This window comes from Mya arenaria, chromosome 13 (genome assembly GCF_026914265.1).
Source record: "Mya arenaria isolate MELC-2E11 chromosome 13, ASM2691426v1".
Lineage (NCBI taxonomy): Eukaryota > Metazoa > Mollusca > Bivalvia > Myida > Myidae > Mya > Mya arenaria.
Window position 1 is genome coordinate 42,769,908 of NC_069134.1, and position 21,203 is coordinate 42,791,110.

At 34.6% G+C, this 21,203-nt stretch overlaps 1 protein-coding gene across 1 annotated transcript in view; it reads right to left on the reverse strand.

Annotated features, from left to right (window-relative positions):
• Positions 1-21,203, reverse strand: part of LOC128214627 (stimulated by retinoic acid gene 6 protein-like) — a 33,675-nt gene that overhangs the window by 7,922 nt on the left and 4,550 nt on the right. The window contains exons 4-11 of the mRNA XM_052921195.1: positions 20,514-20,641; positions 20,109-20,229; positions 18,643-18,706; positions 18,069-18,209; positions 17,665-17,756; positions 16,255-16,369; positions 15,044-15,174; positions 14,542-14,623 (exon numbers count right to left, since the gene is read on the reverse strand). Coding sequence (XP_052777155.1) covers positions 14,542-14,623; positions 15,044-15,174; positions 16,255-16,369; positions 17,665-17,756; positions 18,069-18,209; positions 18,643-18,706; positions 20,109-20,229; positions 20,514-20,641 — 874 coding nt within the window. The remainder of the gene's footprint in view (positions 1-14,541; positions 14,624-15,043; positions 15,175-16,254; positions 16,370-17,664; positions 17,757-18,068; positions 18,210-18,642; positions 18,707-20,108; positions 20,230-20,513; positions 20,642-21,203) is intronic.

A 21,203-nucleotide genomic window follows, 5' to 3' on the forward strand; every position in this document is an offset into this window, starting at 1 on the left:
GATGTTTTTGTGTCAAAATTGTCAGTGTACACAATCAACACTGTCCTGAGGTTTTGTGGTTATTGGAGCTATATTAAGAAAGATATTTGCATTTTGTTGTAACCAAAATTTAATCCACTTTTTTATTATATATTTAATATCTTTCTTATTTGAAAATATATTATCAAGAATCCACACGCCATCGTTGATTAGGTAGTCTAAGGCATTTTGACACAAAAACAAAGTCAAAATGTGGAGAGACTTTTCCGAAAAAAATGTGAATGCTTTTTTATCCAAAATCTTATATAATTGTCTTTCGTTAAATTTGATCAACTCCTTACTACCATAAAATATGTCACAAAGAATGTATGTTTTACTTCCGAAAAAGATCGTTCCTCAAAACTAAAAAAACATGAACTTTTGAAACGTTCCAAATTTTGGCCTTCCCCACCCACTTTTTCACTGTGGGAGGCCCTTAAACTGCTCCTAAGTATTATTCTAAAAATAACGTTCATCCCATCAGTTATCTTGCTCTCATATTTTTACCTAACGTTTATTGGTTATCTTGCCTTCAGCTTAATGGGTCATTTATCCTCGTCTACTTGCTATCGTACAATCACTTTAATGGTATAAGTTGACCCCACTTACAAGAGCTATCTTTCCTTCAGTGTGTATTGGTATCTTGCCCCAATGTGAATTTGGTATATTGCCCCACCTTTCATGGGCTATCTTGCCCCAATGTGAATTGGGTATATTGCCCCACCTTTCATGGGATATCTTGCCCAAATGTGTATTGGCTCTGACTTCCACGTTTGTGATATACATGTCACCCTTTTACCACAATATTATGTGTTGAATAATAGCCAAGCCAATTATAAATTATACTTACTTCAAATCCTCTTCAGTTTCTGTATACCCTGTTGCATTGAACAGTGTCTTTACATACAGCAGATCAGAACTTGTGCACAATTTGTTTCCTACCTTCAGATATGTAGCAAAAATATAATGCATTAATTACAAACATGTCAGCTTAGGTTCGTACCAGCTAGGGTTATAGATATGTTATTTTTTTGAATTAGCTTACATACGTTCGTTGCAAAAAGTATATAACAATTTATATTTCGTGCAAATTGAAAGCTTTTTTACATAATGGTAAATTGACAATTTAACTTCATTTCTCTGATTTGCACTAGTGTCTTTAAATATGTATATACTACAATCGAAGCGAGTTCGCTCAAACTCACAGGGACCGGCGAAAATACCTCGAGTCTCAGAAAATTCAGGCCAAGCGGAAACGTTTACCATCAGTATAAGGAAATCGGTCCTTAACATCTTGCTCGAGTCAAAGAGGAATTCGAGCCAAGCGATTTGGGGCCAACTGGTTTCGACTGTATAGTAATGTTCTTGTTAAAATTGATATGCGAACTTCAGGCCAGAGTATTTTCATCATTATTTTCATAATAAATTTGGGAAAATAAGCACCTCCTCAGATCTACTCCTCGAATATTTCTTCTGTCTAAGACACTTGGTGAGCTTCCCGACAAACTTAACGACAACTAGAAGACTGAACAGAACGACCGGAAGTTCCAGCGCAATAGATGCGCCTGCTAAGTCCACAGATTCCTAAAACAATTATCTATGGTTTTATTCATAAGAATCAGATTTATAAATAAATGCATTGAACCATGGACCTTTAAACCATCCGTGATTGACGAGTGTTGATGTTGATTTTTGAAATCAAAAATATTTTTTCGACTTTATTTTTTATAAAGAACATGTTCATCAATAATTGCATGTACCATATCGGAAACTTGTAATCAAATTAATTTTGAATAGATAATAGATAATACAATTATTTACTTACTAGCTGTTAAATATGTCAAAATATTTACCATATTGTATTTGGCATAACATCTTGCCTCATGCACAAGTCGAAACAGATGGAAAGATAGCCTGAAAGGACGTTATATAAAACAGTTTTTAAGATGATACTCTTTTTTAAATATTAAACTTATATTATAAATGAATAATAAAGACAATATAAGATTGTTTTATATAAATCCTGCATACAATAAACTTGAATCCCGCAAATTGGACATGTCGCCTGTCGAGAGCACCCATTATTTCTGAACAAAATTAAGTAGTAATATGTTAACGCCGTAGCTAATGCATATATTTTCATGTACATCCAATATCTTTTTAAAAAAAATAAGGCAAGCAATAGTGAAATAGAACTTAAAATCAATGATTGCATCTATTTCTCACAACTTTTGAAACCAGCAAGGAAAATTGTAATGTTAACAATTCGAAAAAATGTTTGTCGTGTGTTCGTGTGAACCAAACATTTATTTGTTTAGAGATCAATCGAATCATAGTCTTGATTGTATTGAGTTGCCTTCTGACCAAAACCAGGAAAATTGAAGAGGTTTTGACAATGCCATAGGACATAACTATAAAATAAAGAATGCGACAAGGTGGTATTATTCTTATTATCGCTGTAAACTCTTTTAATAACGGTTTGATAAGAATGTGAGTGGACAGACAAAGGTAATTTTTTCAAATTTGACAATTCAAAGTCCGTAACTCGAGAATAAATAGTGTTTGTTGTTAAAGGTTACTTTGTTAAAAAAATACAATTCAAGGGTCAGTACTCGCGAGTGCAGACTGTTAATTGTTGATGGCCTGAACCATAAGCCTATTTTAGTTAAAAATGGATAATAAATGAACAGTAAGGGTAAAATAAAGAGAGCGGTCAAATTTAATTAGGTACCCTTTTGACAATTTTAGGGCCATAACTCCATTGTGTACGTTCAAATCTGGCTGGTGATGGATCCTTAAGGTAACATAATGCAAATACAATATTGTAATCAAGAATTGAAAAGAAATTTACAAGTTCGACACTAAGGACCATGATATTAACCAATCTGCTTTTTGATCGAACTCAGTCAAGATAATATGCCACATGACATTGTAACGATTGGATGACAAATGATCAAGCTGGACAGCAGACATGATAAATTGACGCCGCAGAAAATGACATGGACTGCGTGGCAGACGGCAACGAACCCGGACATCCATGTCTGCCATGTTTTGCAGTCGCCATAAATAGTCATCAATCATATCGTTGTTTACATTGCATTATTAATATGTTTTTAAAGACATAATTTATTTCCAATGTCAATTTCTACAATCATTCTTAGCAGTGTAGAGAATCACAGCTTTGAAGGCGATACGTCATACAGCCACGCAGTTGGTAGAAGATAATATTGAATATGTCTTATATACTTATTAGTTTTATTAATTGATAATTATTTATTGCCGTACCATCCCGTTGAGTAGAGAATTCCGGTTATGGCGCCGACCAGTGTGTAACGAGATGACATACAGGCAAACAACGGGTAACAGATAAGGCTCGTTTCCAGGCTTAGAATGTACACCAAAAAAACTGTAAATAAGAATTGTTATGAATGTGAAAGATTGCTTACATTTCTGTGATTATCCGGCCTAGCAACGCTTTAAAACCTAGCTCATTAGCGAGGTTATGTATGAAATATCCGGTTAATAATTAATTATATGCACCGTACATTTATATTAAGGTATTTTTGCAATGGCATTGGTGCGTATCGTATACCATACCATTTATTGCTTTGACCAACTGTAAACGACTGGGGATATAATCCATAATCTACTGTCATCCCGCCAGAATTTTCACTTGACAAAATTATTAACTTACTTTTTGCCCACACTGGAAAGTTCGCACTGAACGTCTGAAATAGAACTTGTAGCAGGTTGGCTGTTGCTGACCCAAAGGCAAATAATATGCCCCATTTGTTTCTGGGCTCATCCAGAAAACTAAATGGCCTGAAACAGTCATAAAGGATTTGTACTTTATATTCAACAGAAATACAATTTTACAAACTGATCCATAATTTTGTTTTATAAGCTCAACTCACAATACAAAGTGGTCCAAATAATGTACATACCATACAAGATGGCCTTGCAGAACTTACATGTGTTGTCATACATTGTCCATCGATAATTCAAATTGTGACAGAGTTTAACTTATTCCTATTGATAAGTATCTTTCTTTTTAAACTACCAGGAGGAAACAAACAAAATCTTTATCTAATCTAAAGTAGGTTTTACACTATCATGCATATTTATCAAACCATAAGTTGTAATACGTTTTTGTTTAATGACTGTTGAGCACTTTCTAAAGTTGAACAAAGACAGCTGCTATAAAACATATGTAATTTCATGATGGTCAGTAGTCATGTTACAAAAGGACTCCCCCGCTCGCCTGTTCTTTCAGTCGATTAAGGAGGATTTTAACTCAACTATTAAAAAACCTTGATTAAATGCACGTGTTCAACGGGTTACTAGTAACATCTGTGTACTTCGTTTCATGTTAGCATCAAAGATAAACCGTGCACTACTGCCTGCTTTGACATGGCGAGGCTAAGACAATACCTTGACATTAGACACAGACAGGATAAATTTGAAAAATACCATCACCAAGCTCTTTACAGAAATTAAACGCAGTGTACCTTGGAAGTCCAGGGCGTCCACCAAGAAATTCCAACTTGACCGATTGTCTTTTCTCAAGAAACGCTAATAACAGCAAGATTAATACCTGAAAATGTGGGGTCGTATAAGTTATTTTGTATATTATTTCCTATTGATTCCATTAGTTATTTATAGCTGGATTGTTACAATGCTGATAGCGTGAGTCCATTTCCTTGAAACAAATAAGTACTGACGTTCAATAAAAACGTGTTTTAGAAGTAGCCCCTGGTAGGCTTCAAACTTTAAGATACACTCTTACTCCCAAATAAGATTTAGGACAATTAAATTATTGTTTGACTATTCCAAAAAGGATGAATAAATGACAGAAGATATGGGCATAAAACACAGTATTTCTACCTTATGAGACTATAGTAGACCACAGTAAATCTTTACGCATTCACCAATCATTTAAGATTTTTGCGCTTTCTGCTTTTAAATTCAAGGTTACAATCTTGTTATCAGTAATTAATAGTTTTCATACATGGATTATTTAGTAAGTAGTTTAAGGTTTATCAGTCTAAATTTATGTTTGTTATACATGTGTATGTATTGATTTTGAATAAGAGTGTCACTTTAAGTATAAAATGATTTTAGAAATTATTATAACTTTTAATCAGTCCTAGTTTGAAGCTCTTGAATCCGGATAACCATTTTGTATAAAGGACGCATTATTGCTTTATGTTCATATATTTGCTTCTCTGGTAACTTCTTACTACGTTATAACTAGCGAGTAGCAAGACGAATTTTTGACATTTTATTTGTAAATGAAAGTCAGCAGCCAATTGTTAAAAACGGTTACTTCTTTGGTTTTGTTCAAGTGAGTCAAAATGTTCATTGATTGGTCAATATTTATCCAATAATGACTGATAACCAATAAATTGGTTGAATGAGCAACCTTACCAAAAGATCACCTGCAGATAAGTTATCCAGTAGCAAACTAGCACAATGGTTTTTACAGTAATTCATGTTTGCTAGTTGTGTTATGGAATCTGAATCTAGTTTGCTCTACAAGTGGAGACTGGCTTACATTACCTGATCATCCGGAGAACAATATGTATATGACAGGCTACTGAAACAAGTCCAGTAGTCGTAAGTTTAAAAATTGACCCCGTTGGTCAACACAAATGACGCCAATGGCACAAAATAGAAAAAAAAACACACATTTACAAACCGGAAACACGAAACAACAACACAAAACTAGGGATGTTTGTCAAAAATTATTAGTTGCCGCCTTGGAACGGTCTGTAAAATGTAAATTTACTGGATTTGACTAGTTTCTGTGTAAAACCTCATACGTATTCGTACACTCCCGAATATAGTTTTAACGTAAATGGTAAATCTTATCAAAGTATGCATGAACCTGAGGAAACTTATAAATATAGAAAAAAACAATAATTATAATAGATAAACAAGTACTTTTATGATTAGAAATCCCAACTCTATCTGCAGACGAAGGAATACAATTTAAAGTGCCTGATGCAAAAGCTTTTTCAAAGATATGATTCAGATTTTGTTTGAAACGCTTAACATCCAATAACAGCCCTGTAAATTGGTGTGTGTTTTAATATTTATTATAAATACCAGATTTCCCCTAATAAGCTGAAGGCTACACGGGGCCATCGGGAGGTATGGAAAATTTTTATTGGCCCTATATTACCTTATCTTATGATCGTATTGTACCATTGATTTTTCGAATCCTTTATACTTGGTTGTATATAGAAACAGTTTGAATCAAAAGGTTCGAATGGAAATATAACTTCAGGCCTGTTTAATTGTTAAAAGACAACGATTTAATTCATTTCTTACACTCGAGTTGCATTCAATTGAAATTCGTGATCGTACGCTCTTTTGTCCACAAGCGGATGTAGAGGGGAGCCACTCCCGACGCGCGCCACCCCTCCCCCACCCAAATAATCTTTTTATAGATGCAAAAACCGGAATATTTTTTTTCAAATATGCTCAAAATTTACTATTTCAATTGCATTGTTAAAAATTTCTTTTCCCATTCATTTAGTCATTAAATATAATGACAGAACACTAGATACCAGGACACAAATCCCAAACACGCGTTTATTTACTTAATTATTCGATGATCTAGATCAATACAGACGCTTGCCTTAATTTTATCTTCTTTCGTTGAGTATTTTTCAAAAATGCCGTTCATTGTTCTTATGTGCTAAAATGTCAAAATGTAGCACGTAGGGAGAATGATGTCAGAGTCGTGTCGACAATAGCCTCAAAGATGCGCATGCGCACTCTGACAGCATTCTCCCTACGTTATTATTTTGAATAAGCAAAACATCCTCAGAAACTTTTTATGAGCTATGATGAGTCGGTAAAGGTTCATAAACCAAGCTGTAAAAAACCCTAGCCTACGACATTGGGGGCGAGTTATTAAATACCCATTTCATGAGCTTAAAGATTTGTAATAATGGTTTAAGACATACGTTTTTGTATCTTGATGTTTCCTTTTTCTTTAATGAGTTTATACAATTGTTTGTTTGTAAAGGTTATTTTTTTATCAAAAAAAAAAGTTTTATTTTACAATGATTATTTGGCTGGTCCATTTTGATCACGTGATCCTCCATGGTACATCATTAAGACCTATCCCAAACTGACGCAATAATGATAGTAATAATTATAACAATACATGATAATGATAATAATAATGAAACATTCTCACGAAGTCGGTGTATTTTCAGAATTGTCATCTACTTTGTTAAAGTTATATATCGTCACCTTAGTGCAATAACTCAATAACTACATATAGAGGCAGATATTGAGTTCTTGCATTAAGGTGACGAATTATGGAATTTTGAATAGGCCTTACATGTTAACATATTATTGGCTTTTCTTTATTCTTAAAGCTGCACTCTCACAGATATGCCATTTTTACAATTTTTTATTATTTGTCCTGAAGAGACTATTTTTTTGCGTAAATATCTGCAAACCAATGATATAAGATTGCTGATAAAAAATCAGATCGTAGATTTTCATATTTCCGTTCGAAAATTAATGTTTTATGGCTTACTAACAATTATCATTTTTTGAACTTAAATTTAAAAATATGCGATCTATTTTTTTCAGCAGTCTTATTTAACTTGTTTCCATGGATTTTCGCAAAATAGGCTCGTTCCAAGACAAAAAATAAATAAAATGTCAAAACGTTCAATCTGTGAGAGTGCAGCTTTAAAGTATTGCGGATTGAAATTTTTCAACATTTTTTGTCATTGAATAAACCATTTAAATTGAAAAGAGTTATAATAACCTTCCTGCTAAAAGGAAGTTTAATACGATAATATATTTTACCTGCATCAACTTATTCTATAGAAGGAATAATGTAAAGTTTTGCCTACCCATGAATAATTCAAGCCACTGGCGGGTCAAGGGGGGCACCCGGCGCATCCCCCCCCCCCAATTAAAATCGTTTTAGTTTACTTTTTATCTCAATATGTAGGAGAAAGAGGTAATACAATTCGCCCAAAAGGCATCATTTTTCGGACAAGATATTGTTAACTTTTTCTTGCAGGAGTACGCCCCCCCCCCTTCCAATACATTAAACCAAATAAATTTCGGTTCTGAGGGAGGGGCGTGAGTCATGAAGTTACGCCCCTCAGTTACGTCCCCTCTTACGGCACATCCTGGAGCCGCCCCTGCAAGCGCATTTATACTTTTGGTATCTTCTGAAAATAATATGTTCCGCCTCTTTTTCAAGGACGCGTGAGGAAGTAAATGACAGGGAGCACAAAAAAGAAAGAGGTCGATGTTTTCCTTGTAGTAATAGGAAATTATATCACTGCTCGATATCAATTGCTCAACTTTTTTTTCGTTTTATGTTTTCATTTATCCTCTAAAGATGTGGTCTAAACTTTTTCTATATTTTCTTAAACAATGAAAAAATATCAATATTATTACGTTTTAGTACGTGGCGTGCTTCAATGTCACTTACAGATGGTATATTTCAATGTCACTTACCGATGGTATGCTTAAATGTCACTTACCAATGGTACGCTTCAATGTCACTTACAGATGGTATGATTCAGCGCCACTTACAGATGGTATGCTTCAATGTCACTAACCGATGTTATGCTTCAATGTCACTAACCGATGGTATGCTTCAATGTCACTAACCGATGGTATGCTTCAATGTCACTTACAGATGGTATGTTTCAATGTCACTTACTGATGGTATGCTTCAACTTCACTTTCAGATGGTATGCTTCAATGTCACCTACCGATGGTATGCTTCGATGTCACTTTCAGATGGTATGCTTCAATGTCACTAACCGATGGTATGTTTCAATGTCCCTTACAGATGGTATGCTTCAACGTCACTTTCAGATGGTATGCTTCAATGTCACTAACCGATGGTATGTTTTAATGTCAATTACAGATGGTTTGTTTCAATGTCAATTATAGATGGTATGTTCCAATGTCACTTACCGATGGTATACTTCAACGTCACTTTCGGATGGTATGCTTCAATGCCACTTACCGATGGTATGTTTTAACGTCACTTACCGATGGTATGCTTCAATGTCACTTACAGATGGTATGCTTCAACGTCACTTTCGGATGGTATGCTTCAATGCCACTTACTGATGGTATGCTTCAGCGCCACTTACCGATGGTATGCTTCAACATCACTTACCGATGGTATGCTTCAACGTCACTTACAGACGGTATGCTTCAACGTCACTTACAGATGGTATGCTTCAACGTCACTTACCGATGGTATGCTTCAACGTCACTTACAGATGATATGCTTCAACGTAGGCTTCAACGTCACTTACAGATGGTATGCTTCAACGTCACTTTCAGATGGTATGCTTCAATGTCACTAACCGATGGTATGTTTCAAAGTCACTTACAGATGGTATGTTTCAATGTCAATTACAGATGGTATGTTTCAATGTCACTTACCGATGGTATGCTTCAACGTCACTTTCAGATGGTATGCTTCAATGTCACTTACCGATGGTATGTTTCAACGTCACTTACCGATGGTATGCTTCAATCTCACTTACAGATGGTATGCTTCAACGTCACTTACCGATGGTATGCTTCAATGCCACTTACCGATGGTATGCTTCAACGCCACTTACCTATGGTATGCTTCAACATCACTTACCGATGGTATGCTTCAATGTCACTTACAGACGATATGCTTCAACGTCACTTACAGATGGTATGCTTCAATGTCACTTACCGATGGTATGCTTCAATGTCACTTACAGATGATATGCTTCAACGTATGCTTCAACGTCACTTACAGATGGTTTGCTTTAACGTCACTTACAGATGGTTTGTTTCAATGTCAATTACAGATGGTATGCTTTAATGTCATTTACCGATGGTATGCTTCAACGTCACTTACCGATGGTATGCTTCATTGTCGCTTAAAGATGATATGCTTCAACGTAACTTACAGATGATATGCTACAATGTCACTTACCGATGGTATGCTTCAATGTCACTTACAGATGATATGCTTCAACGTCGCTTACTGATGGTATGCTTCAATGTCACTTACATATGATATGCTTCAACGTCACTTACATATGATATGCTTCAATCTCACTTACCGATGGTATGCTTCAACGTCACTTACCGATGGTATGCTACAAAGTCACCTATCGATGGTATGCTTCAATGTCACTTACCGATGGTATGCTTCAACGTCACCTACCGATGGTATGATTCAACGTCACTTACCGATGGTATGCTTCAACGTCACTTACAGATGATATGCTAAAAAATGTCACTTACCGATGGTATGCTTCAACGTCACTTACATATGATATGCTTCAATGTCACTTACTGATGATATGCTTCAACGTCACTTACAGATGATATGCTTCAATATCACTTACAGATGGTATGCTTCAATGTCACTTACAGATGATATGCTTCAACGTAACTTACAGATGATATGCTAAAAAATGTCACTTACAGATGGTATGCTTCAATGGCACTTACAGATGATATGCTTCAACGTCACTTACAGATGATATGCTTCAACGTCACTTACAGATGATATGCTTCAACGTCGCTTACAGATGGTATGCTTCAATGTCACTTACAGATGATATGCTTCAACGTCACTTACAGATGATATGCTTCAATCTCACTTATCGATGGTATGCTTCAACGTCACTTACAGATGATATGCTACAATGTCACTTACCGATGGTATGCTTCAATGTCACTTACAGATGATATGCTTCAACGTCACTTACAGATGATATGCTTCAATGTCACTTACCGATGGTATGCTTCAACCGATGGTATGCTTCAATGTCACTTACAGATGATATGCTACAACGTCACTTACCGATGGTATGCTTCAATGACACTTACAGTTGATATGCTTCCATGTCACTTACCGATGGTATGCTTCAACGTCACTTACAGATGATATGCTTTAACGTCACTTACAGATGATATTTTTCAATGTCACTTACCGATGGTATGCTTCAATGTGACTTACAGATGATATGCTACAACGTCACTTACCGATGGTATGAGGAACCAGTGTGAGTATGAGCTGACGATGTCGTTGTTAAATACCGTCTTGTTACAGTACGCATAGTCTCTGTCAACAGGTGTTGTCGTTTTTGGGGTTTGCGTCGTAAAAGGTTCAGGGCTACTCCACAAAGACATGACGAAGACTTCCTGCACTGAAAAAGTACAAGTACAATATATAATTGTACATAATGAGTGTGTACTGTGTAGTATGAACATAGTTCATGGACAAATTGATTTTAATATACAGACAGCTAGATATTATTAGTACATGCATATAGTAATTAAAACCATTGCCAATGATTTAGACTTTGATGGATCTGCATATTCATTTCTGATAATGTTTTGTCTTGAAAAATGAATAAGAAAACGCTCATTCAAACTTTATGGAGTTAAATATTTCCGAGTGTGGCAGGATTAAGGCCAGTACTTACAATGCTGTACCTAAAGGACTGTCCTGGAGCTCAAATTTGAATGCATGCCCCGGTGGGTCCTAAAATCCCGTTTTCTTAAAATGATATGGACATGCAGAGTCTAATGATATACTTAGTAAATGTTTATGCGCACTTGATCTAACTATATGACTGGATTGCCTGAAGTTAGCATCCACCTTTCAAAATGCACGCATTCAAGCGAGCACATTTCATTACCGTGAATTTTATGAATGCATTAATAGTGTTAAGCATTGTTGGATTCTTTGTCAAACTTCATCGTTGCTATTGAGTTATACATACGGACTCATAAAAAGAAGTTATTACAGGTAGCTAAATGCATTCCTGAAGTTAAAGTTTAACTTTACCTGCACAAATTCAGTTGTATAATTCATAGGGACTCCCTAATATTTTGGAACCATTTTTATCGGTAATGCATCTGAAAACACTTATATTATAACTAATTTATTCTTTGAGAAAAAAATACAATTAAAGTATAAGAAAATGTATTGGTTTTAGTGGGGACCGTAGAGCCCACGACGGTAATGTCACGGAAATATTTTGAAAACATACAACAAAACCATAACGATAACCATAATCATTTAAGCCTCTTGTTGAAAGCGTTACTAATGCTTTTCAAATCGTAGACTTGAAACACAATATTTGAGCACATCTCAACATTTGTTGAAGGGATCCAGACGTCATACTTAGCTTTAAACACTCCTATTGATTTGCCACACTTTATTTCGTCAAATAAAAAATATATTTTAGTTTTTTTAGAGCGGGTCCCTTTTAAGAAAATTATTTAAAATGAAGATGTTTATTTAACACACCCTGAGAACCTGAGAACAATATATTCATTAAATTCATTCAAGTATTTATACGTAAATCACCTTCAAAAGCTTAAATCATTTATGTATAAAATAATAGCAGAATTGTTAAGTTTACAAAATTAATGAACAATGATAATTTAACGAATAAAAGAATGAAATAAAGTTACCTTTTCACGCGATAAAATAAACTTCCTTTTACAAATGAGGCTGATCCATTTTCTAAAAGTTGTGGATATGAGTTTGCGTGTTATAAACTGCAATATAAAGGTATCAAGTATCCTTATTATCGTCGGGGTAAATGCAGTTGGACTGGTTCAAAGCGTGTGGAGCCTTAAGGAATGCGTTCGTTTCCCCTATATTATAATGACATTATTAATATTAAATTACGCAATTTATTACCTATATTTACACCAAAAGTTCATTATTTCTTTCGAGAATTGTTAAAAAAAATCATTTAAAAAAACATTTACTTAAGGTAATTCCTTCACCCATTTTGTAAATAGAACAACCCGGCCGTAACATGAAACCTGAGCATTTGCAACCCGGTCCAAAGATGTAGCGTTCATCGGAAAATATTAACATCTGTACTTGATTTTCTGAACGATAAGTCTCAGCGCGATTTATAAATATGCAAAATCGTGGCCGAGCGTTCATACTGCATGAACGCACAGAAAATCTTAATTTCAAAAACTGTAACTCAAATATTTTTAAACCGAGTTGTCTTTTCCCCTAAAAGTATGTCTAAGCAAACATAAAGCAAATGCATATACTTTGGAATTTAAACTTTACGCACAAGAAGGAGACAAATTTCAAAATAAAAAGAATCGCAATATATCGTCAATTTTATACATTAAATTCCATTAATTAATAACGGAAAATGTTCGTATATTAAGTACGGTCACATTAACGATCATTTGCTTTATACAAATGTGTGTTGGCGTTGCATTCCTTCGATTACAGGAGATACTGCTAATTATAAGCCGTAATGAAAAATAATATAAAATGCAATATAAGTATATATTGCTTTTTTTCTTGCGTTTATGCTGTATGAACGCAGTAGGGCAAGTACGCTTTATGGAATTCGCTCACATGTCCTACTGCGTTCATACAGCAAGTGGAAATGCGATAAATCCATAAATATACAGTCAAACCCCGATGGCTCGAACTCGCTTGGGTCAAATTCCTTGTTTGCTCGAACTAGATGTAAAAACCGATTTCTTAATACTAAAGGTAATGAATTACGCTTAGCTCGATTTTCCGAGGCTCGATGTATTTTAGCCGGTCCCTGGGAGCTCGAGCCAACGGGGTTCGACTGTACAGGCATATATACATCACAATGTTTACATTTCCTGGGCATTTTTATATATATTTGTAATACCTGGTATTTTTTTTTATATATATTTGCATTACCTGGGCACTTTTTTACAAAATTAAGAAGTCCTATTCATATGTTATTCAAAACATTTATAACTTGAGTTCTCCAACACAATAATAATGCATATGTATCTATTACGTATGGTATATAAGTAATGATACTACCAATGCAAGTTTCACAAACAAAGGTCTCAAATTGGTCCTAGCCCTGTGACACTCTTGCATCCGAATCAGAAGAAGTGCTTTCTATGATAAAGTAGAATGCTGTGTTGATGTTCTTTTACTGCCTTTAAAATATGCTTATGGGTGATAAAGTTAAAAATAGTCTTTAATTTCTGTGCTCGCCTCTATCATCACATGATGTTATTGTGCTCCGTGCCCGCCAAATGCCCACATACCGTGCACGCCAAATGCTATGCAAAAACTGATCTCGTTACAAGCTTGACCATTAGAATTGCACTGATAGCAATTATGGTGTCCAGTAAGCTCAGTGGTTTGCGCACTCTTGGGGTTCGGTTCCCGGCATGGGCGAATATGAGTTTGGTATGTGGTCACCATTGGGCTTCCTCCGAGTACTCCGGTTTCCCGCACAACACAAGACAACGCTCTCGCGTAACATCGGGCCAACGAGAGTGATTAATAAAATGGTGTAATAACTTGTTTCAAAATCGTTGTAGAGTAGCTAAGTCTGAATTAAACACATTGAATCACAATGTCAAATAATTATATTTCAAGTAAAAAGTGTAGTTGCATAAAAAGAAATATTATATATGTTATCATTTCAATAAATCATTAGAAACACCTTGGCCAACTTGATAACAAGGGACACAAACCATGTAAATGTTTGGAGAGCAATTCCTCAATACAGCAGGGATGAAACTCTTGTCACCCTTGTACAGGCACAGCATATCTCGCCTGTCAACATACGAAATATGGAATAGTGCTTACTACACAGATTGTTTAACTTCCGCAAGGTTGTTTAATAGATAATGTTACAAACCGAACAATTTACAAATTTATAACCTAATGAAATGTCAGTTGAAAAATGTTCGCGAAATTACAGCCATCTACAGTGAAATAACCCTTACAATTTCTGGAATGATTTCATAGATCTCTTTAAATCATTTGTCATTATGTTTTTCAAAAAATCATTCAACGATGTTTTATTCACAAGCGCCGGTCTAATTACAAACCTTTTGCCAATTTTTACTCTTTTATTTAAAATACTCACAATACAAACTTTTATTTGATTCATGAGTTCTATCTGGAGTTGTAAATCGTTATACACTTGATGTATTACTTAATTTGTCAATAATATACGTGTACAAAACATACTTGTAATTCATGAGAACAAGGTGGACATTTCTTAGTCCACAGAGTACAGTGATCAGGCAGGCAAACATGTTTGCAGCTGAAATAAAATTATTAAAAAAAGAAACTAAAAAAATAAATAAAAAATTAACATACTACTATGCAATTCATATGCTGTGAGTTTGACATTTTAAGGGTTTACCCTAAAATATTTGTGAATTTCAAAACCAACCACTCACCATGAACTCAGCCATTCTATTTAAAGTACAGAACATTTCGACGACATATTTCTCGCCCACATATTTTTACGAAAATTTCCAAATAACAATTTAATAATGTACCGACCCGTTAGCAGCCCGATGTATTGTGGGAAATTTTCGTGTGATATCACATCAGAACCAGTTGCAAGTAGTATGGTCGTCTGGAACAAATACCATAATATAATTAATTATTTATAATTCGCAAATGTATTACTCAGGTATTTCTAAGGATGCCCTTATTCTTTTACTTACATAGTCTATAACTGGGGCATTATTTGTGGGCTGTTGATACTTATACATGTCTAATGTGTTTTTTTTTCGTAAAGAAACATGATACAAAAACTCAAACATTTTTAGAGTCTATTTCAACTATGTGTATCAATGGATTATACCAAAAAAACAACATCAAAAAAGGTATAAGGAAGAGTTATCAAACTCTATGGTTAACATTTTTAACAGCATCTATAATTTTATAACAATTGAATAGTGTGTTTCGGATACATGTTTTAAAAGGAAATATTGATCTCATATTTTTCAGTTAAACTAATACTAAATGTGTATGACAAACGAACCATTGTGTCCATCAAGCATAATTTAGTTCAGTTTAGTACGAACATCACTGTACAGTTCATTTTATTTCGAGATATTTATATATTGTCTTACCAAATCTATTGCAGGTGATCCTAAGCAAAATTTAAGTTATACACATCATTGCCTATAAATTGCGTATTGGTATTATTTAGGATAAAAGTGTTTTCCCTATTTTATACATTCGTATGAATATATACTTGCAGACAAAAAAGAAATAATTAAACACCTTTATGGCCATAGTTATATATTGCCATTGAAAAAAGACAGAAGAACAGCCTAAGCTTTGACAATGCTTATATAATTTACTCGTAAGCAAAAAACATTTAGTATGTGTTTAATTCTGTTTTTTTTCAATGCTGCGCTCGTCATTTTTTATTAACTTACCCAGTATATAAAAATACATGAGACGAATGTTGTGATGAGCATGCCAATGGGAAATTTAAAACCTGGGAACGGTTTAACAAACTTCCGGAACCAACTAGTACAACAAGGCATTGTCCTACAAGAAATAGCAAATCACAATTATTGTTTCAATTTGTGCTGTCTTTATATATAATTATTCAATTATATTTTGAGTACAAATTTAAATACAATGTATCCAATATTCAAACGCTACCTTCATATTCATAAAAATCTTGCCGTCATAGTCATATGTTATCTTGCATGGTCATATCCATGGTCATTCTGCCCTAACATATGAGTAATGTTTCCCGTTATGTTTCTGGGCAAACTAAGGTCACATTGCCTTACCTTACAATGATTACCTTGCCTTATCTTGTGTTACATGTGTTACCCCCATCCCCCAAACATTCATTGCCATAACTAACAACGAGTATCGTTTTTATGACCTAACGTCCATGGTATATCTTGCCCATTTTGTTACGGATTACCATGCAATTTACATCCATGCCATCAGGCACTTGTTGCCCTCTGTATTTAATTGAATTCGTTGCCAAACCTGTCGTCGTTTTTCTTACCAAAAGGTAAATGGTTTATTTTGCCTATACTTTTCTTATTTACTTCACCTTCCCTTTAATGGAAATTGTGCAAAATTGTTTAATGGCTATCTTTCCCTCACTTAAAATGGTTTATTATGCTCCAACGTTCAGGTTTTATCTGGCCCTGTGATGGTATCCTTCCCACCTTACTTGAATGGTTTATCTTGCCTTCACTTTGACCGGCTGTTTCGTCCCAAATTGCATTATTTATATGGCCCTTTAGAAGTTTAATTCGTCATATTTCCTCAACTAACTTTGAAACATTGACTTCATTGTTACGGGCTAATTTGTCTCACTCTTCATGGTTTACATGCCCTAACTTTAATAAAAAGATATTATAATGTTATATTGTCCTAGTTTTGCCGGGTTAATCTTTCTCCTTACTCATATGAGCTGTTTTGACTCTTCATGCATTAACGAATTGATAGTTTGTTTTGCCCAACTTTCATTTGCTTATAATTTTGCCGTAACTGTATTATAATGGTTTAATTTTGCCCCAGTATGACCATGGGTCATCTTGTCATCACTAAATTGGGTAATATGGCGCTGGCTTTTATTACCAGTCTTACCCTAACTTCAATAGGTCATGTCTTCCAACTGTTTAATGTCTGTCTGGCCCACAGTTTAATGCGCTATTTTGCACTCACTTTTTTTTTATATTACCCCCAATTTGCATGGTCTATCTTTTCCCAATGTGTATGGGGTTTATTGCGCTTATTTTTATGGATGGCATATTACCTTCCGCATTTACTAACATATATTGTGTTGAACAATAGAGCAAAGTATGTTTACTCACTTTTCAGCCTTTTCAGCTTCTGTACACCTTCTTGGATGGAACAGGGCCTTGACATGCAGCAGATCAGACTTTCTACACAATTTCTTTCCAACCTACATATATGTAGCAATGGTATAAGATATCAATTACAAACATGTCAGCTTAGGCTTATAGCAGGGCAATGGTTCAAATAACAAGTTATAGCCAGTTGTATGTTTGTTTTAAATAATAAAGCTTAGGTTCTGTAGCAACAAAAGCATGTTGAAATATTCCCAGTAAACATTTAACTTCAATCTCTGAGTTGCACTTGTTTTTATTTACTCAAAAATGTATTGTATTATAGTTATATTCTTGATCGAATAGTAATATTTACACAAAATGTGCTACCAACATTATTTTTATAATTAAATTGCAAAAATAGGCACCTCCTCAGATCGACTCCTCGAATATTTCTTCTGCTTTAGACACTTGGCTAGCTTCCATACAAACTTGATGACAACTAGAAGACTGAACAGAACTATCGGAAGCTCCATCGCAATAGATGCGCCTGCTAAGTCCACAGATTCCTTATAAAATAATATATTCAAGAAAAAAGTTGTGTTTATTGACAGGTAACTATCCAAAAATACATAGTGAATACAGTTTTGAGGTACTAAATTTTGGTTCACATTAAAATTGAAAATTTCGGACATCAAGCATGAACACCAGCTTTTACCAGGCACAGAACCTAATTTCACTTTATTAATCATTTTCATTGGGAAACAAGTTATTACAATATAACCTTAATCTAGCCTGTCTGCATGCTTGTTCATGAACATGCTGTCATTTGGGGGAACCAGAGTTCCTGGAGGAAACACACTCTTATTAAGTCAACCTCACGAAAAACAAAAACGGCCCAGAATAGGATTGTGTTTGTTCTTTGTCTGAGAATTGAAAATCTGTCAATTTGTTAACCTAGCCAAATTCTGTGAAATAATGGAAACATAAAAGAAACTTTACCACCCCATTGTACTTGGTATAGCATCGAGCAACAGTTACAATGCGAAACAGCTGGAAAGATAGCCTGAAAAGAAGTTATAGTGCCATTAAACCGGGTTTATGTTTAAACTTTTTGCTACTGAGCTTGTTTCTGTAGTTTTTCACATAAGTATTATAATCACATTTTATAAGATGATGCTCCCAAAAAAATAAGCTATATAGTATAGTGTATGACTTATTAGGATCATGTGAGTCTGTTACAATAAATTATAATTCCACGATTTGGATCTTTATGTATCGTAGCAATCGGAGATGTGTTCACATAAACTCAATATATTTGATAACATGGGCTTAAAAAGTAAATAACTTAAAATCACTGAATGTATCTATTCTATTCCTCGAATCTTTTTAAAATAGTTCTAATCCTTTTGATCGTATTTTTGACACGAACTTAACATTGCTTCAGGTGAAGGAATGTAATCAGATCATTGTCCTGCTTATTTGGCGTTGCCTACTGAAATTAACCAAGACAATTTGGTGGAGTTTTGACTATATTATGGTTAATAACTCTGAAATAAATAATATAATCACGGTCCTGATTATATGGCGTTGTTTTCTGAAATTAAGCAAGCAAAAGTTTTACTATATTATGGTCCATAACACTGGGATAAAAATAAAGTTTTCCCCATTATCACTCTCACTTGATTTGCTGAGAGTTTGGTAATTAATCCTTGAATTCTGAGGACAGTCAAGGGCAATTTGGTCTTATTTTAAAACTTTAAGGGCCATAATCGATATCTAAAAGTCTTATCAAGCGATATCTAAAAGTCTTATCTAGCGATATCTAAAAGTCTTATCTTGCAAATGATCAAATATTTTAGACATTATGTCATGAACATTGTAACCCATCAGCCTCGTTATCTGTGGGGCGTCACACTTGAAAGTATGCTTTCCAATGTAATCATTCGATCGATCGTGATCCAATCTTTACCACTATTTTGTCACAATATATAAAAGACAACGACGCCGGACAATATGATCCCTGATGTGAATGGCATGTTTCACAGGCGATCTAAATAACTGCCAATCCTATCAATTTATAGACTACTGTCGTAATATGATTTGAACTATATAACTAACATCCCATTTCTAGTCCCGCAGTCATCTTGAATATTTATGCGAAAAGCTACAGAAACTAGCTCAGTAGCAAAAAGTTTAAACATAAACCCGGTTTAATGGCACTGGGTAAACGCCAAAAGACATAGAACATAAAATCACAAACAAGAAACATGGAAGAACAGCACAAAACTCCACAAGCAGCACAGTGCATACATACTATATATAAAAAAACTAGAACACTTGACAGGCATTGTTATCAAAATTGTTTAAACCTCCATACCAGGTTCAAGTTTTGTACAGTTTACAATAAGTATTATCATTATCTTGACCAATATTTAAAAAAAACTATTAATTAAATCTCGCCATACCATCCAGATGAGTAGAGAACTCCGGTTATGGCACCAACAAGTTTGTAACGAGATGAAATACAGGCAAACAACGGATAGCAGATAAGGCTCGTCTCCAGACTAAGGATGTACACCAAAAATACTGCAAAAGAAGTATCGGAATGTGTATGACAGAGGGCAGAAATTGCTAGTGGCACCTGGCAAAGTGGAACACTATAACGCAACTAGCTCAATAACAAGACAGTTTCATAACATCGTTATAAATGCTAACTCAATAGTAAGCCGATATATTAATGCCATTAAGGCCTTTACGGATTACCCAGTTGCAGCCACACTACACAAGAATAAATGGTCATGTTTTCAGACATGTTGTCAGGCCGAATGGAAATATGTGATTTTCTTTGCTGGTTAAAACTTTTGACTTACTCTTTGCCCACACTGGAAATTCAGCACTGAATGTCTTGTTTAGAACTTGTAGAAGGTTGGCAGTTGCTGACCCAAACGCAAACACTATGCCCCATTTGTTTCTGGGTTCATCCAGAAAACTGAAAGGCCTGAAACAGTCATATAAGATTATTTCTATATCCTTTATTGCAAAAAATAGAAGCTACAGTTGTAGAGAAAATCTGTTTTGACCGTTTTCAAGAAGTGTTACCTTTATCTTTTGTGCTCAAGGACAACAAACATTTACTTGCTAAATACTACACAATGCCCTCCAATCTGGTCCATATTCCTTTTACTTTTAAGGTCAAGTAACTATTGAAAGTTGTCCTACTTACAGTGTGTACTTACCATATAAGACGGTATTGTTTGTACTTACAATCAATCGAATTTGGACAAAACTCAAGTGATTTTTACTGATAGGTATCTTTCGTTTTTAAGTACCTGGAGGAAACTTACAGTAGCTTTACTTACACGCGAAATTGAATGTTATGTAAAATTTACGATGGCATGTATGTTTGTCATTTTTGAGTTTTTATCAGGCCATAGTTTTAAAAGTTAAGATGTGTGTTTTTTTCGTTTAATGGCTTTTGAAGGCATAGGGAAATGAAACACATACACATTTGTTGTATTTATAATGTTGGTTCAACCAAGGGTGCCAACGCTCGCCTGTTC